General features: G+C 36.8%; 2 protein-coding genes across 3 annotated transcripts; both read right to left on the bottom strand.

Annotated features, from left to right (window-relative positions):
• Window positions 1-235: 235 nt before the first annotated feature.
• pyr-1 (Glutamine-dependent carbamoyl-phosphate synthase) lies at window positions 236-7,852 on the bottom strand. The gene is made up of 13 exons (NM_063437.8): window positions 7,743-7,852; window positions 7,365-7,696; window positions 6,899-7,299; window positions 6,489-6,779; window positions 6,063-6,444; window positions 5,481-6,011; window positions 4,799-5,424; window positions 3,310-4,730; window positions 2,567-3,261; window positions 2,067-2,513; window positions 1,806-2,021; window positions 1,030-1,758; window positions 236-984 (listed from the first exon to the last, which is right to left on the bottom strand). Exons 1-13 carry the CDS (start codon window positions 7,825-7,827, stop codon window positions 544-546), a joined length of 6,597 nt encoding a protein of 2,198 aa, NP_495838.2. The 5' UTR covers window positions 7,828-7,852; the 3' UTR covers window positions 236-543.
• A 2,876-nt stretch (window positions 7,853-10,728) lies between these two features.
• D2085.7 (Integrase) lies at window positions 10,729-17,580 on the bottom strand. 2 transcript variants are annotated; one of them, NR_051453.2, is made up of 7 exons: window positions 17,514-17,580; window positions 14,195-17,011; window positions 13,835-13,934; window positions 11,720-11,814; window positions 11,541-11,673; window positions 11,282-11,471; window positions 10,818-10,934 (listed from the first exon to the last, which is right to left on the bottom strand). NR_051453.2 is itself a non-coding variant. In NM_001267236.5 (4 exons), the coding sequence occupies exons 1-4, from the start codon at window positions 11,804-11,806 to the stop codon at window positions 10,820-10,822; spliced, it is 525 nt and encodes a 174-aa protein (NP_001254165.1). In that variant the 5' UTR covers window positions 11,807-11,814; the 3' UTR covers window positions 10,729-10,819. The 2 variants fall into 2 exon arrangements, 1 of the variants encoding a protein (NP_001254165.1); NM_001267236.5 differs by lacking the exons at window positions 13,835-13,934; window positions 14,195-17,011; window positions 17,514-17,580 and having other exon boundaries at window positions 10,729-10,934.
• Between the last annotated feature and the right edge of the window lie 885 nt (window positions 17,581-18,465).

Here is an 18,465-nt window from a genome sequence, read left to right as displayed (position 1 = left end):
ATAGTGCTCGCTACGGGTGCCAAATTTTACAGATTTGCTCGTTTAATGTAGAACATGAAGTTTATAAAATTTCAAGTTCTAAAGTGCAGATAAAGCCAGAATTTTTCATAAAACATTGCGTACCTTTTTCGCCTTTGCACGATAGAAAAATGTAATTTATGGTTGAATCTTTGGATAAAGGATACTCTTTTGCCATTGAATATTGAAATTTAGAGAAGAAATACAGAAAATAATGTATTTAAAAATAAAGAAAACTTGATGAAAATTTGAACAATGGAACAAAAAAGTAAATAATGAAAACTCGGAAGGAAAATTAAGGCAGGGGCGGGTGAACAGAAACTGAGAAGCCTGAAATAAAAGTGAAAAAAAAGGATAAAACAAAAGAAATATTGCAATAGTAGGGGTTGGGATGAAGGTGACTATATGAACAAACACAACAGATGATTAAGATGAGCGAAAACAATGTTAATTTAAGAGTAAGAACAATCAAAGGAAAGTGATCAACTTTTGAAAACAAAATAAATGAACTGATTAGCAATAAATTTAAAGATGCCCTCTTCCAAGAAGAAGGGATAGAATAGACATACGAACGAAGACCCCATTCTTTGCTTGTCTGAAGTAGGCGGCTCTTTCATCATGATCCAGTTCAACAGCAATCTCATCCACACGAGGCAATGGATGCATGACGATTGGAAGAGAACGAGCTGGAACCAACAGACTCGATGGTTCCTCGACATCTCTGGCGGCCTCATTGAGAAGTTTCGCATTGATTACGTAGCTTCCTTTCACCTTATTGTATTCATCTGGAGATGAGAATCGTTCTTTTTGAATTCTTGTCACGTAGACAACGTCGACATGATTGATTCCTTCAGCCAGACTGGTGAACTTCTTCTGAACAAAATTCGACTTCGACGAGACGTAGTCCAAGACTTCCTGTGGCATTTCAAGTTCGGTACTCGGAGCAACGTAGTGAAGGGTGATGTCCTGAAAAAAGTAAAGTAATTATAGTTGGTTTCAGAAAAAACTCACCTTATACAAACATAAAAGTTTAGCCAATGAGTGAACCGTTCTTCCATTCTTCAAATCTCCAACCAAAGCGATGGTAAGTCCATTGACTGTTCCCATTTCTTGTCGAATAGTGTACACATCGAGAAGAGCTTGAGTTGGATGTTCACCAGTTCCATCACCTCCATTGATGACCGGTTGATCGCAAACTCGAGCAGCTCTATCAGCAGCTCCATTCTCATTACTTCTCAGAACCAGAATATCTCCGTAACTTCCCAAAACCTGCACTGTGTCTTCCAAAGTTTCTCCCTTTTGAACTGAAGATGATTGACTATCAACAGAGATGACAGATCCTCCAAGACGTTGCATGGCTGCAGAGAACGAGCAAGATGTTCTTGTTGACACTTCGTAGAATAGATTGACCAATACTTTTCCATTCAGAATATGTGTCAATGGGTGGCCCTTTTCGACATCGTGCTTGTATCGGTCCGCCAACTCGAAAATACGATTGATCTGGCCCTTATCAAGATGCTTCACACTGATACAATTCTTGGCAAGAAGCTCTCCAGGGAATGCAATCGGCGTATGAGCTCTAGGTGGAGTATGAAGTGGACTTTGTTCATCTGAAGAACTTTCAATCATTTGTTGAGGAATTGGTTCCAAGATTTGATCGAAGTCTGAATCTCCACGATGAGCAGTTCCAGAGTGTGGATAAAGACGGACATTCTTTCCGAATCCTGGAATTGCAACGATCTAAAAATAATTATTTTTAGACTCTTTCTACCGAATGTCAAACTAACTCTTCCATCAATAACAGCTTCTTCTCCTCTGATGATCACATTGTGCACTTTTCCAAACACTTTTCTACCAGCAAATGGAGTCCATCCAGCTTTGCTCTGTCCTCCATTCTCTGGAATTGTCCATTCTTCGTTCAAATCAACCTCAATGTAGGTATCATCTTGTGGAGGCAAGTTGAAAATTCGACGAGGATTGGTGGACATACGATCAGTGAGTTCCTGAATACAAAATTATAAAATAGAAATAAACTTCTAAAAAGTTACCTTCATGGTCAATTTACCATCATGCACAGCTGTAAGAAGAAGTGGGAGCATGTACTCAACTCCAGGGAAGCCTGGTGGAATTTTCCCATCTTTTCCAGTCTTCTCAGCCCACGTATGAGGTGCATGATCAGTTGCAAAACAATCAATGTATTCCATGTTGTCCCAAAGAGCCTGACGATCTTCTGGTTTTACGAGACGTGGACGAACTTCACGAATTCCATCAGGAAGATCTTCTTCAATGAGGAAAAGATGATGTGGGCAGACTTCACAGGTAACATTCCATCCTCTTTGTTTAGCTTCCTTGACGAGATTAATCTCATCAGCCGTAGCGACGTGGGCAATGTGAACTGCTCTATTCGCCATCTGAGCCATACAAAGAATGGCGGCAAGTGTTTGCTTCTCGGCGTGACAGACGATCGGACGATTAGCAGGGAAGGCACTCAGGTGCTAAAAATTTATAAAATTAATATGTTGAATAAAGTGCCTTTTAAAATTATTACCTTAGCCCAGTCTGAAATATTATCCATCTTCAGAGTACTGAATGTCTCATTGAGATACATCTTCAAGCCAGCGGCTTTGTCAGCAAACTCCGCTGCAAACTTCGAATTGTTTGGAGTAGCTCCGATGTAGAGGGCGTAGTCGACGACCGATTTTGCAGAAGCCAACTGTTCCGTTTGATAGAAGGAATCAGTATCCACAAGAACAGGAGAAGTGTTTGGCATTGCCAAAATTGTAGTAACACCTCCAGCTAGTGCAGCCTTTGAACAAGTTGCCCAATCTTCTTTGTGTGTTGCTCCTGGTTCTCTAACATGTACATGAATATCAACCATTCCTGGCAAACGCTTCAAACTCTTGGAAGTCACACAATCGACCAATGAATTCATAGTTGGACGTTTTCCAACCATTTCAAGGGCTTGAATGAAGGTCTTAGCACACTTAATATCAGTTATCAAGGGAATTCCATTGTCAATTGCCATCCTTCTCGTCTTGTAACCATGAGTGCGGAAGGCAGAGACTCGGTATGCTCCTGATCCACGAATCGGTAGGTTGATGACCAAGTGGAATTCTTTGTTCTCGAGGAATTCAACTACAGATCTTGTTCCACTTGCAGTTTTCTCATCGGACGATCCTTCTTCAAAAGGCCAATCGACTGGCTTCACATTGATCTTATTCGATTGGAAATAGTCGGCAGTTCCTTTAAAAGTTCAAAGTTTTAATTTTAAAAATTTCTCAAAAATCTTACCTTTGGATCCATACAATTCGTATCCCAACTTCAGCAATGCTTCTACAGACTTGAGCATCTCAGCCTTCGCGTGATATCCTCCAATGGAAATGAAAATATTTTGTTTTGGAACAACGAAACCAGTGGAGAGTAAAGCTTTGAGGTAGGCATCGCATCTTGAAGTTCCGAAGCAAGCAACTTCTCCAGTTGAAGCCATCTCGACACCAAGCATCACATCGGCACCAGCGAGTCTTGAGAAAGAGAATTGAGGAACCTTCACTCCGACTCTTCCCTTTCCTTTGAGCAAGGTGGCTGTTGGTTTGATTGTAGCTCGAATTGCAGGTGAATCTGAAGCCATCATTGCACGAGTAGCCAAAGCCACAAAATCGTAATCGAGAGTTTTTGAGACGAACGGGAATGATCTGGATACTCGCAAGTTGCATTCAATAACTTTGAGTTCGTTATTTTTAGCAATGAGCTGCATATTGAAAGGTCCGTTGACATTAAATGCTTCAGCGATTCTGAAAGTGATATCCTTGATTCTATCCAATGTCAGTTTGTTCATATCCTGAGCTGGAGTGACAAGAGTAGCATCTCCCGAATGAACACCTGCATTTTCAATATGTTCACTGACAGCCATTACAACGAGTTTTCCATCAAGGGCAACTGCATCTACATCCAATTCCTTCGCTTCATTGATAAATTTGCTCACAACAACTGGATGCTCCTTGGCGACCACAGCAGCTTGCTTGAGAAAGACTTCCAAGTCTTCAGCGTTGTGAGCCACATTCATTGCTGCACCAGATAAAACATATGAAGGACGGATCAAGCATGGATATCCAACTTGAGCACAGAAGTTCTTAGCATCTTCCATATTTTCGCTTTTCTTCCATTGTGGCTGGCTGATTTTCAAAGATTCCAATTTTCTTGAGAACTTGAATCTATCTTCTGCGTTATCAATGTCGTTTGGTGAAGTTCCAAAGATCTTCACCTGAGCTCTGCTCAAGCTCATCGCAATGTTATTCGGTGCTTGACCTCCAAATGCCAGAATCACTCCCTTTGGTTTTTCCAAATGATAAACGTCGAGAACGGTTTCAAAAGAAATCTCTTCAAAATACAATCGATCACAAATATCATAATCCGTAGAAACAGTTTCAGGATTGCAATTGACGGTGATTGTAGAGTATCCCAAAGCCTTCAACTCTCTGATGCATCCAACGCAAGAAGAATCAAATTCAACTGAAGAACCGATTCGGTATACTCCTGATCCGAGAACCATCACAGCGTTCTTCATATTGAATGAAACATCATTCTCTATTCCATTGAATGTTGTGTAGAGGTAGTTTGTCTGAGCAGGCCATTCTCCAGCAACTGTGTCAATTTGCTTCACGCAAGGAGTGATTCCTTTGACGAAACGAGCTTCGCGAACTGTGTATTCGTTGCTGAAATTTTAATTTACTGTTTAGATATCGAGCTAAAAATCAAAGCAGAGAAGGGTAAGAGTATTTACCTTCCGATTTTCTTTGCTATTTGTCTGTCGGAGAATCCTGCTTGTTTCGCCTCCAGGAGCAGTTCAGCAGATACTGTATTGACGTCAGTCTTTTCGAGGCGATGGTAAATATCAACGATGTTCTGCATTCTGAACAAGAACCAACGATCAATACGTGTCAGCTCGTGAGCTTTTTCAACATCAAAGTCTCCATAATACATTCCACGTGCCAATGCAAACATTCTCTTATCTGTAGGCTTTGAAAGATCATCAGCTGTTGTAGGACGACTGAATGTGTATGGAGAGAAACCGTCAGCATGATCGGACACCATTCTCAACGCCTTCTGAAGAGCCTCTTCAAAGCATCTCCCGATTCCCATGACTTCTCCAACTGATTTCATAGAGCTTCCAATTTGTGTGCTGACACGAGCGAATTTTCCAAGATCCCAACGAGGAATCTTCACAACACAATAGTCCAAACTTGGCTCAAAGCATGCAGTTGTGGTTCCAGTGACACTATTTCGGATGACTGGCAGATGTTGTCCCAATGCCAACTTTGCAGCAACATATGCCAATGGGTATCCGGTGGCTTTTGAGGCAAGAGCAGAAGAACGAGAAAGTCGTGCATTGACTTCGATAATGTAATACTGAAAATAATACAAATTTAATACAATTCTCTAACTCAAAGCTTTTGCAAACTTACAGTCAAGGAATACGGATCCAGAGCGTATTGAATATTACACTCTCCAATAATTCCCAAGTGCCGAATAACTTTGATTGCACATGTTCTAAGAGCATTGTATTCTCTGTCAGAAAGAGTTTGAGATGGTGCAACAACAACACTTTCACCAGTATGAATTCCAAGTGGATCCACATTTTCCATGTTGCAAACGGTAATACAATTATCGTAAGCGTCCCGAACAACTTCATATTCCACTTCCTTCCATCCTTTCAAACTCTTATCAACAAGAACCTGATTTGAGTGTGCTAAAGCTTGTTGAGCAATTGCAATGAGCTCTTCCCGGTTGTCAGCGAATCCTGATCCAAGTCCACCAAGAGCATATGCGGCTCTGACAAGAACTGGATAACCCAACTCTTCAGCTGCTTCAATGGCACCTTCCATGGTCGTCGCTGCTTTACTTGGTGCAACCTTTTCTCCAATAGCCGAAATTTCTTGATTGAACAAATCGCGATCTTCTGTTTTCATAATTGTGTTGATTTGAGTTCCAAGAACCTGAAAAATATATAACTTTTAGTTTCCTTAATCAAGTAGTTTCGTATTTACCTGCACATCGTATTGCTCAAAAATTCCATCTTTATACAAGTCGATGGCGCAGTTGAGAGCAGTTTGACCTCCAAAGGTACACAAGATTCCAGTTGGTCGCTCCTTCTTGATCACATCGGTAACGTATTCTTTAGTGATTGGAAGGAAGTAAGTGAAATCAGCAAAGCCTTTGGAGGTTTGAACTGTAGCAATGTTTGGGTTGATGAGAACTGTTCGAATTCCTTCTTCTCTCAATGCCTTCAGAGCTTGAGCCCCAGAATAATCAAACTCTCCAGCTTGACCAATAGTGAGACCGCCTGATCCGAGAACGAGAACTTTTCTCTGTTCTTTGGCATGATAGATGGGAGTGAAAGTCATAAGACGAGTGAGCTCTTGATCGACACTGAAAATAAACTTTTAATAAAGTTAACATATTTTTAAACTAACTTCATGAATGTGCCACTCTTTGCTTGTCTCACAGAATCAGCAAAAACATCGAACAAAAACTCGCAATCAGTTGGCCCGGCAGTGTGTTCTGGATGGAATTGAACACTGAAAAATGGTTTAGACGAGTGCACAATTCCTTCGTTGGTCTTGTCATTCTCATTCGTGAAAAGTGCCTTCCAATCAGCTGGAAGTGAATCTGGATCAACTGCGTATCCATGATTTTGAGAAGTGATGTAGCAACGGCCAGTAGCATAATGAGTGCATGGCTGATTGTGACCACGGTTACCGTATCTGAAAAAAATGTTGTAATTAAAAAGAAAAAATTAATCTTCAAACTAATTGATGCATGTGTTTTTAGTGGTTTTTGTTATGATAATTGAAATATCTTCAAATCAATTGGTAAAACTTACTTCAATTTGTAGGTTTTCGCTCCGATAGCTCTAGACAAAATTTGGTGTCCGAGACAAATTCCAAAAATTGGTTTGTCTCCTCTTGCAATAACTTTGGCTAATCGATCGACCAGTGGTGCACAAATTTCTGGATCTCCTGGTCCGTTGGAAAGGAAAAGTCCATCATAATCACTTTCAGTATCAATTGGATGATTCCAAGGAACCACTTTGACACGAAATCCTCGTTTTGCGAGACATCTAATTTGATTATTCTTGAGACCACAATCAACTGCGAGAATGGTTTGATCACCGGATCCATAGACAACTGGCTCTTTTCTCGACACGAAGTCAACCAAATTTTCAGCATTGACGTCAACGTAGTCGAAGTTTTGTGCATTGTCTGATTCGATCACAAGCTTCGCCTGAAAACATGATGTTGGAAAAATATTTTTAAAAAATGCTTTAACCCAACTACAGTATCACTAACCTTCATTGTTCCAGTCTCTCTGATTTTCTTCACCAATTGGCGAACATCAATTCCGGAAAGACATGGAACATCAGCTTTTCTGAGCCATTCTGATAACGACTGAACTGCTTGCCAATGACTGTGTTCTCCATCGACACAAATTTTCTCAACAATGAGAGCTGCTGGCCAGATCCTGTCAGACTCAAATTCAGCTGGTAGCTTGAACTGATCCAGAATCTCTGCAGATGGAACTCCGTAATTTCCAATAAGTGGATATGTAAGTGTGAGAAGCTGCTTGGCGTATGATGGATCGGTAAGAGATTCCACATAACCAACCATTCCGGTTTGAAAAACTGAAAATTCAAATAAAATTTTAATAAAAACTTGATGAAAACTTACCAATTTCTCCAACTACACTTTTGGTTGCTCCATAAATGGAGCCCACAAAAGTGGACCCGTCCTCGAGATGCAAAGTCGCTCTCATACTTTCCCAATGCATTCGAACCAAACTGGAAGAACATTTCTTTAGTCGAGTTTAAAAATCGAAAGGTTTTATGGAAACTAAAAAAAAAAGAGAAAAGTAGTGAAAATCGGAGTCTACAGTTCAACCATATTGCCCTTTTGTACAGATACATACAACTAGTTGATAAGAAATATTATTGTCTAGCTTGTATAGGAAAACCAGTGGATAAGATAGTAAGTATTTTCATGTCAAAACGAGCAAACGCGCAGTTATATGCGCAGAGAAGCAGAGAATTCGAGAAATACCAGAGAGAAATGGACAAAGAGAAAAACATGTGATGGAGGAGAGTAAGGGTGTTTACTAACAAGACACTATTTTTGAATTTGGTGTTCCTGCCCACTGAGATAGAAACGAGATAAACATTGTGGATGTGTGTTTTTGCAGAATGACCTAGAACGTTCTTTGAAAGACCGCAGAACGCTGGAATGTAGGGTTTATCGATTTGAGGAAGCTCCGCCCCCAAGACCATCGTCGATGAGCACATGTATTGATTTGAATTAAAATAGAGTTTTGGAACATGTCAGCCACCTATGACAGTATTATTTGAAAGAGCAACTTAACAATGGATAAGAGTGACCACGGTTGCAAAATGCCGAACTAAACGATCAAGTTTTTTGACGAAAAGCGACGAAAAAAAGATGATAAGAGAGGTGGGAGGGATGGAGTGACCGATAGTAGAGGGACGACTGGGCGCCAGAGTGCAAAGGGAAAATGATTGAAAAAAAGACAAAGAACACATGTCACCCTAGGAGTGAGCATTTGTACTTTTAGTTTGTTTATGGGAGAAGCTTATTTTTTTATGAAAAAAATGGAATGTAAATTTCTTTTTACAACAGAGGTAGGGGATAGTAAAATCTCGCTTTTGGTCAAGTTTTCAATCAAATTCGATTAACCAGAGTGTGAAGCCAGGGGCCTCTTGTTCTCCCTTTATACTGTTAATAGAGGGCGGGCTAAACGCTCACGAGTGAAATGAAATGAATGCAATATTATAAAAGCTTTTAGTGACAAAAAGAAAGAAGCGGTCAGCTCAAAGAAACCCCAAACAAATTGAAAATAAAAGAGCGTACATAGAACTCTAAAATGTCACACACATAATATTTATCGATTTGAAGTAGATCCACCCTAGAAGATCACAAAATACTTCCTCGCTGTTTGAGACTCGAAAATTAAGAGTGGTTACATGAGTGTTAGTGTGAGACGACTGTAGAAAATACGCTTGTAAATTTTCCGCAATTTTGGCCAAAGGTCAAACTGGGAGAGCTTTTCTGAACACCTGTTGTTTTGCAACATGATGGAACAAATGAGAATGTTCTTTAAAAGAGATTCAAGACAATTGGAACACGACGAAGTTACGAAAAAACATACCCATATTTCTTGGTTACGTGGCTACACCTACACCTAAAATTACACCTACAGGTGTCATTTGAAACGGTCCAAATGGAGAAATAATGTTGTTTTTATGCGAGAAATAAATATGAAAAATTGGCTTCTCCCATATCGTGGCTTTTTCGTTTTTGCGTCAATTTTTTTGAACTTCATTTAATTATTTTCGTTCTTTTCTTTGAATTTTATCAATATAACATAGTACATCAAAACAGGAGAGAAATACCACAAGTGATAGACCAGATGAAAGGAGTGACCGATACCGGAGTGTAAAGGGCAAATGATTGAAAAAAGACAGAGAACACATTTTGCTCTGGGAATTTGCAATTGGTCAACTGTAAATGTTTGCTTACTTTTATCACTAGTAATAGTACCACTATCAAACTCTGATAAATTTAAAAAGGAAACTTGGACGTTGAGTCTGTATATTGAACAATTGAGAGCCAAACGAGCAAAAAGTGGAAAGAAAAATATTATTGAGTGAACTAAAAACTATCTCGAAAAATAACGTTATGCATTTCATTTTCTTCTAATACGACTTCGAAGAGAGCGCATTTATAAATAACTAGTGGGCGCGCATCGAGATAATACCCAAAGTTTTTGTGAAAAACTCGAGTAGATCACGCGAAGATCACATACTGTTTCCCTCGCTTTTTATAATTCTCTTAATTTTTCACATATTAAACAGTGATCTACATCCATTTTTTGCAAAAACTTGAGAATAATTGTTTGGCGCGTACTCTGAAATCGTAGAGGACAACAATTTAAAAATAGTATCTTCATAAAATAAAATATTTTACGCCTCTATGTTTGATAAAATACAACTTTTATTAAATTTTAAATTTTAAAATAATTAAGTGAGTTTTTTTTTATTCGAACGTATATAAATTTGGTTTTTTTTGGGTTTAGGTACTTATAGTAACTAGATCTACATTTTAAAGCAAATAATTCAATAAAAAAGTTTGAAAATTCGAAAGCATATCTCAAAAGAAAAAATGAGCGGAACAAAGTGATTTTTTGTAAGGGCGCGCGTGATTCTTGAAATGTGCAGAAAATTGATAAAATAAATCAAAATAGATCAACAAACTACAGCATTGTGTTATCAATTTTCCTGGTGGGGGCATTCTTTTTCAATAAAAACCAAAATATTGTCTAGGTCTCTAGCATCAGAAGGTTTTTTTGTTTCAGGAAAAAGAAATTGAAAAAAAATTGTAGTCTAATTGTAAGGGAGCGAGTAAGCTAGTGGTCACTCAAATTGAGATAAAAATTTAATTGAAGGGTCAATTCTGATAAAACGATTAATTTTATAATTTAAAGTTTCCAGATAAGAAAACTTCAAAAATTTGAAAGTTGTATTACTTTTTATCAATCCTAATGAGACAGGACAAAGTATGAATACTTTTTGACATTACTGTTTTTGAAATCAATTCTGATATCAAAAACAATAGTGCAATGATAATCTGAAACACACAGAAGTTCGATTTCGACAGCGACAAAAATTTATTATCATTACCCGTTTTTAATTGACAATTCAATCGAAGGGGCTGTGACCAAAACATAATAATTGAAACTAAGAGTCTTCAGTACTTGTTGTTGATTGATTACAAGATGAGTTGCATTCAGAATAGGTTTCCTTATTGCACTTGGTTCCCAAACCAGCTTCAGCACCAAATGCGTTTATCCATCTGGAAAATATTCAGAATTTCATGAGCTCTTTTATCAATCTGAGTATTGTTTAAATTTAAAAAATAAATTCACTATAAGGTTCATGATTGAAAATTTTCAGATACCGTACCAGCAAGTATAGTTTATTTTTTTAAGTTGATAAAATCAAGGGGAACAAGAAAAACAATTGGTGAATTTGACAAATACTCGCAATACTGTAGCTGAACAGTTTTTCTTATGATATGGCTCTAGCTAGACTACGATGTCGGATGAAATTGGTAATTTTCGGTATGCTGTTAATTATTAATTAAGCTCTGCAAAATATATTGCAGGTATTTCAAATGTTCCAGTTTTGCAGTTCTCTTACCTTAATATATAATTATCTCTAATTGGTATTTCTCCAATCAAATCAGAAGCATCATCCGGATTTTTATACAATTTGTAGTAAGGGATTTGTAGAGTTGGATGTGTGGACAACTCGATAACAATAGCATCGTTTTCCTCTGGCTTTGTGCCAAGTATTTCGGCTATCTGACGAACTCGAAGTGGTCGGCCATCTGTAAAAATTTAAGGATACATTCGACATCGTAGTCTGTGAGAAATATTTTATTGAAATAAGCACTTACTCCTACAATAAAACATAAACCATAACTCGAGTCGAGCCAATTTTCGATTAAATTGAAATTGGGCTTGGCGATTTATAACTTGATCATCAAAACGGCAGATAGCTGATTGTTTGGCCGTGATTCCGTATGGAGTCTGGAAATAAAAATTAAATGGAAATATGATTGTTTTAAGACAATACCTTGTTCAATGTCCAAACATCTCCACGAGAACTATTGACAAATGTGGAAAGATCCCTAATGTACCGTTCTTCTGTGAGTTCCGTCATAGAAGATTCTGAAAATTATTCAAAATCAAAATAGTTGTCTCGACGAAATCAGAAAACGACGCTTGTGTTTGGCTAACAATCACAATGAATTAGCGAAAGTGACAAAAGGAATTTGATGAGTGTGTGTAAGTATGTGTGTAAGACTGAAAAACAAGATGGGAGGAGTGTAGGAGCAAGAGCCAGTGAGCAAGCACATCAAATGGAATGAAGCAGCAAATGACGCAGAAGGAGAAGAAGAAGAAAAAAGAGAAGAAGAAGGAAAATGACAAGAAAACTGGAGAAACGGAAGGACAAGAAACTCTGAGTTCACACGATTTAGACAAGAGTTTGGAGATAAATATCAGGTTACAAATGGTGTTATTTAGGTGTAAGAACAACTAGAAAACTGATTCACATTTTATTTCATACTCTTCGAATGGAAATAAAAGGATCAATTTTCACTCAAAAGTTAGGATTTTTAGGTATACAAAGACTGGAAAAACAAATCGAAATAATATTTGTTTCTTATTTATTTTTCGATGCAATAATCAAATGGACGGCCAAGAAAAATGGCAAGGGAAATGTCAAACTTTTTGAAAACTTTGATATTTTACTGAGAGTATACCAAGATAAATTGGAAAATGTTCAGCCATAAAGTAACAGCACCGGAAAAGTTGCGACTTTTACTCGAAAAATGGAGAAGAAAAGGCAAAAGATTTGGTTGTGAAACCGAGCGAATCTAATTCTACGAAGGTACGTACCACCACCTTTTCCTGGATCAACAAACCCCGTAAAAAGTTGGGACGCCAACGCTTTATCGAATTTCATTGAAAATGTTTCGGTGTTCATTGTTCAAAGCTCAGAAATTAATTTGAAACAATCTAATAATGTAGAATTTGAAAAAAAAGAAGATTTCCTGGCAAAATTGTCATGGTGATGAAAACGAGGGAATTGGATATCAATTGAGGAAGAAGGAAATGAGGAAATGTGAAGAAATAGTGCATAGGAAATTATTTAACTCACTGATACAGATATGAGAGAAGAAACAACAAAAACATAGGTATGTACATTGTATAATATTAATTTATTTGCGGAGAACACAACTCGAAATAGAGTGGCCTACAGAAGTTTCGAAGTTAAAATATGATCACTGTGAAATAACGAGTATGTGATTAGGAGTTGTGATGCCAGGAAAGTTCGTTCAAGTGAAATTCCTTGCTGAACATGTGCAAAAAGTTTCTGCCGAGAAACCAAGTACAAACAATAGAACAATTTCAATGTTTCCCAACAAAAAACCAAACGAAATTGCATTTTTCAAACAATGACGAATTGAGATAGAAAGAGAGTGAGAGACAACAAAACATTCAAAATTCCCAAGGAATTCTGGAAAAAGGGCTGCCTAAGCCTTCATTGTGAATTCACAAATTTTTTTTGAATTTCAAATTTCAGTACTGGAAAATTTCAAAATTTGAATTCAAAAGAGAAATAAAAAACCTCAAAAAGTTATGTAGAATATAGGGAACAGAATATCTATTACACTTATCAATCTATCAGTGCAGAGTTCAAGACGTACGAGGATATATGGGAGCAAAGAAATATGAGAGATTAGGAGCAATGAGAGACGCAGAGTGAAACACGGAAATGCTCTTGAGCGACGAGGGAGTTTAGTACCTACTACTTGTTACTACATTAGATTGAAAAGTACATATTAAAATGGAAGAGACTGAAGTCTGATCGTTGAATTCTTCAAAAACTAGGAGCCTGTGGGTTGCGAAGATGAGCTTATTCTGAGAATTTGGATAGCTTTCTCGGAACATTAAGCATCTTTAAAGCGTATTCCAAAGTTTTCATAAAAGGTTTATGGTCACTGAAAACTTCCGAATATGTTCTTTCTGCTGATTGCCGTTTACAAGAAGAACGACAACAGCTGGAAATGCGGTGATGAGCAGAGAGACATACATTCACTCACATTAGGCACCCACAACAAACCTTTTTTTGAGATGAAGAAAAAGAAGCTGAAGGGACCCTCTATCTTTACGTTTTCCTTACCTTTTTCTCGTTCATCGTCTTCTTTTATTCAATAAGCCACGCGGGTTTCCGAATATTTGAGAATGCTATGAAGATGGGAAGATTGTGAATATTGAGAAGACTGAAAAGAAAAAAAAGTTGAAAGAAATACGAATAGCTTCAATTTCTTCTGAACAGGTTCCTCTAAAGAAAATAACTAGAAGGATTTTAGAGGATTTACTGAAACGCATTCTATGTGAAAACTATTTTGAGTAAGTATATAATGCAAACTAATAATAAAATAACTTGTATAATTTTGTCACGATCATCGAACAACAAGTACCGTATGGTTTCAGTCTTTGAATTCGTTGACCTATCTGGATCAATATAAGTAGTTATCACCTGAAATGCTGGAGTTTCATCGTCGTAGTTCACGTCGCCCCAGCTTCAACACTGATCCTGAGGCTGCATTTGCATTTGCAACCATGGTACTCCAGCTGAAACTGCCACCATCCCGTGGTCTGCAACCGGTCAATCTGATTTGGTGAACTTTTTTCTTGACATTACTCTTTTCGTTCTTTGAAACTATGACACTTAAATCTGAGCTGAATCTTTTCCAAATTGTTTCCAAAGTTTGTGCTCAATACTTTCAAAAACAAAAATGAAAGCCTTCTCGATTTCCGAGGTGTTACTCATCCCATTGTCTTCCCATTTTCTTGAGTTGTCCTCTTTCATTGCAACAGCGTGTTTCTCAAATGAAAACTCATAAAACCGAGTTGTGCCAGAAGCCATCAATCTTTGTGAGTCGCCCAGTCAGTTGTAACAAAAACAACAAAAGAATCACACTTTTCCTATTGTCTCACTTTGCAGTTTCTAGTTGCAATCTGTTGAAATTCGCTTCTAGCTTTGTTTTCGTTTTTAATACTTTAATCACTGTTACTATGGCCCTCATGAAATTTTTTTGGTGAAGCTCAGTCACATCTGGTACTTGTGAGAGAAGAAATATAACAAGAAAATTAAATCCATTCACATAATAGAAACAACAAGGCACTAATTAAGAAAGGAGGCAACGTTTAGAAAATATTTCCTTGCTCCAGTTGGCTATAGTGTGGAGAAGCTTTTCGAATTTTAAGTTTTGATCAAATTGTTATTCCAAAACATACATAAATAAGTTTTATTTCTATAAGTAAACTAATTTTCTAATTTTTCCTCGTTTTTCACAGAATCCGTGCAAACTGTGTGTTAGTCTGCCAAATAGACAAATAGATCCCTGGACACCGATTTAGATGCTTATCAGTCTAGTTTTTCTGTTTGGTTGTTTCCCTTTAAAGTGTACTCACCACAACAGCTGTCAAACTTTTTTCCCCGTGCACCCAAAGACGTCTCATATTTCTATCTTTTTTTGTGTTGCGTCGAAACAATATGAAACTTGAGATGTGTTGAATCTTCTCTCGTAAAAGTTGACAAGTCATTTGAATTTTATTAGGTTCGGGCGTGCAGTAGGTCAGTGTGGACAGTATATTACGAGGGTGTGGTTGTTTTCTCATTTTGATGAGATTTTGTCCGGTTTTTGAACTTACCATTTCGATACCACATTTATTCTACTTTTGAAACATAAAATTGGCAATATGGAGCACAGTAATATATTTAATTACATTACTACTATTTTTTAACGATAAATTTTCTTTCCTTTTTGAAACTTTTAAAACATTTATTTAGTTAGGAGATTAGTTAGAACTCTCAAAAATCTTTGTTAAAGGTTCCGCTCATATATGGGTTCTGTATATTGTGCCCTTTCTGAAAACACAAGTGAAATGACACTTTTACCCAAAAAATTCCAAAAAATTCAACTTGAAACTAACTTAAACAACATTTTTCTTAAATGTCAAATTGAAATTGCGAATAAAAAAGTTATAGTGGTAATTCACATGAATTCTGACGTGACAAGAAAATTGGTGACTTCCTTTCCTGATTCTCATGTCTATGGCCTTCGTGCTTCTTGCACTTTTATTGCTTTCACTACACAAAACCCTTTTCTAACTACTTACACAAAATAAACATTTTAATTGATTTTATAAACTTTTATGAACAATTTCAGCGTATAAATCGTTTTATTTCTTGAGCTTGGTTGCAAACAAGTACGCTTGTGACATCACTGTCCTAAAATTACCGATTTCTAGATACCAAACACAGCTTTAAAATTTAAAAAATAATTCAAAGTCATTTCCTACATTTTTCCCTTTTAATACAAGTTTCCCTTGAAGACACTGTTCTAATGGGGCCTTAAGGTAATTACCTAGTTAATTATATTTGTGTAATTATAACCCTTAACCTAATCCGTATTTACTCCAGCCACAAACGTGATAAGTGAGATGTTATCTGGCACCCATTTCTCGAGATGTGTTCTTCCGTAAGTGCGCCATCACTGTTAAATGGTATTAAAGGGACATTGAAAAGAATGGGGTATTGACCTTGTTCTTCGTCAGGTTAGAATAAGATGAAGGAGAGGGCAAAAGGCGGCGACTTACCCGAAATTACGAATTCATCTTTTCTTTATTCTCTCGTTCTTTTCACTTCTTCCATTTGACTCATTTCATTTATGTTCATCCGAAATTTCAATTTCTATATTTATCGGAATTTCGTTTTCTCGTCTTATATTATCTCAATTAAAAGATGCTAGTGGGTGGCATGTCATTCACTCAATCTATTGAAAATCTTACAAAAGCCTTCTAAGAATTGTGGTTACTTTCAGAATGCATATTTGTCATTGGTTTTTGAAAACCATGTTTGTCCTCAAAGGGTTTCTCGAAAATTCTGAACTGTTTCGATAAAGCAATTCTTTAATTCCATACCTTTACCTCTCCAGTTACTTTCTGATTTTTTTTCATCTAATGCCTTAATTCACATCGTCATACCTAAACTGAACTACCTCCAAAAAACGAGTTTCTCTTTTCAAATCCATAATCCGTTTCTTCAGTCGATTCTAATCCGAAAATTGGTTACTGTTTCTTAGTTTCTCGTTCGTTCGATTACCAACAAAATGAGTGTGCGTGGGTGAGTGTAAACTTGTTTTCTCATTTTCTTCCACCTCCTTCCTTCAATCGTTTATTCATTGTGGCAAATCGTTGGTTTTTTTCTCGATATGATCTCAGGAAGTTGAGATATGCGTTGAGAAGATGATTATACTGTCGTCTGCTCTTGGCGCCAATTTATATATGCCTTAAAAATTGAAATTTCGCTTAAAAAAAATCAAAGTACGTTCAAACATTTAAAACTTGGACATAAGTTATGTAGTTAAAGGTATGTCAAATCTTGAGTTCCAAGTTTATCCGAATTTTATATACATTTCTGGAAAAGTAGTTCTAACATTTTTTTACTTTCCTTATTCATGATAGTATGATTCATTTTCATTTTCCTTGGAGCACTTTGCTGAAAGCCATTTTTTAACAGCCCGAACGAGTTGAAAGAGCTCCAAATCTATTAGTAAAGTTTGTGTTGTTAGTTTAAACAAATTACCATAAAATAGTTAACACTCTAAGTTGAGACAGTAACTACTAAAAACTACTTATATTTTATTAAGATAACAATTTTATTCATACTTTCATATTTGCTTTTTTAACTTCATTTCACACATTATTAGTTACTCCTGCATAAAACAAAAGCTTGTTCTGTTCATTCGAAGTGCTCGAACGATAAATAAACAATCAAGAATAGAACTAACCTCTCCCTGCGAACCCAAAGACAGCCTGTCTTTCTCAGTTCTCCTCCGATCGGGTGGCTTCTCTCATCTTGGAGAGCGCCAAACAAGGGAGAGATAGATAGTTTATGATTGAAACAGACACAGACAGTTAAACAGAAACTTTTGTTCGTTCATTTCCTTCAAAGGAATGAGAATATACATCGGTGCGGGAAGAAGGAGGAGGTGGAGGGAGTTGAGTGACCTGCTTTGCCTCCTTTTCCGACGATCGAACCTCGTTCTCGATGCATTTTATCGAGTCATCTTTTCAATCGATTGTATTGACATTAAAATTTTATTAGATCATTTTCACCAAAAGTTTGGTTGTCAACGTTTTTCAAGTTTTTTTAAAACCGTAACCGGTTCTTGTCACCCAAACTCGAGGTTTATTCTTGGAAATACAATAAAAGTCTAGCTCAAAATTGTATAAATTTTTTTCTTGAATGATACAAAACTGATTCCGTGTTCTTTTTTTTTGAGTTGCGGACTTAATTCTAAAAACTTAATTTAAAAATTTGCATGGATATCTACATTAATAACAATTAAAACATTCTTGTCCACAATATACAACTATAGGTGTCTTTAAACAATTAAAAATTTTCTAAAAAAATGCATTGTTTTCAAACAGTTTCATTGAAATTTTCTATCAATATGTGCATCATTTCACTATTCTTCTCCTCCTCCTGCTGTGATAATACTTCTCCACACTTCTACAGATACACCATTTATGACTCATCTCTTTTTCTCTATTTCTCTCTCATCTATTCTCATTGGTATGCATCATTTCACACTCTCATTTTAATGCAAAAACCTCCCCCTCCACCAATAGGTAAAAGATGCACATATTACCTGAATGCAATTTATATCGAGATTTTTGAATAATTAAGTATTTTGAAAAGGTTTGTTAGGTAACTCAAAATTACCACAGCCTACAATT

Source organism: Caenorhabditis elegans, chromosome II (genome assembly GCF_000002985.6).
Source record: "Caenorhabditis elegans chromosome II".
Classification (NCBI taxonomy): domain Eukaryota; kingdom Metazoa; phylum Nematoda; class Chromadorea; order Rhabditida; family Rhabditidae; genus Caenorhabditis; species Caenorhabditis elegans.
This window is presented reverse-complemented; position numbering and strand designations above follow the sequence as displayed.

Bases quoted from the DNA above. Each gene is read 5' to 3' on its own strand.
- D2085.7 (NM_001267236.5), bottom strand. From the start codon at position 11,806: ATGACGGAACTCACAGAAGAACGGTACATTAGGGATCTTTCCACATTT. The intron at 11,472-11,540 runs GTAAGTGCTTAT...AAATTTTTACAG, and splicing joins GTTTATGTTTTATTGTAGGA to ATGGCCGACCACTTCGAGTT. The intron at 10,935-11,281 runs GTAAGAGAACTG...AATATTTTCCAG, and splicing joins AGAGATAATTATATATTAAG to ATGGATAAACGCATTTGGTG.
- pyr-1 (NM_063437.8), bottom strand. From the start codon at position 7,827: ATGAGAGCGACTTTGCATCTCGAGGACGGGTCCACTTTTGTGGGCTCC. The intron at 6,780-6,898 runs GTAAGTTTTACC...CATTTTTTTCAG, and splicing joins GCGAAAACCTACAAATTGAA to ATACGGTAACCGTGGTCACA. The intron at 6,445-6,488 runs GTTAGTTTAAAA...GTTTATTTTCAG, and splicing joins AAGAGTGGCACATTCATGAA to TGTCGATCAAGAGCTCACTC.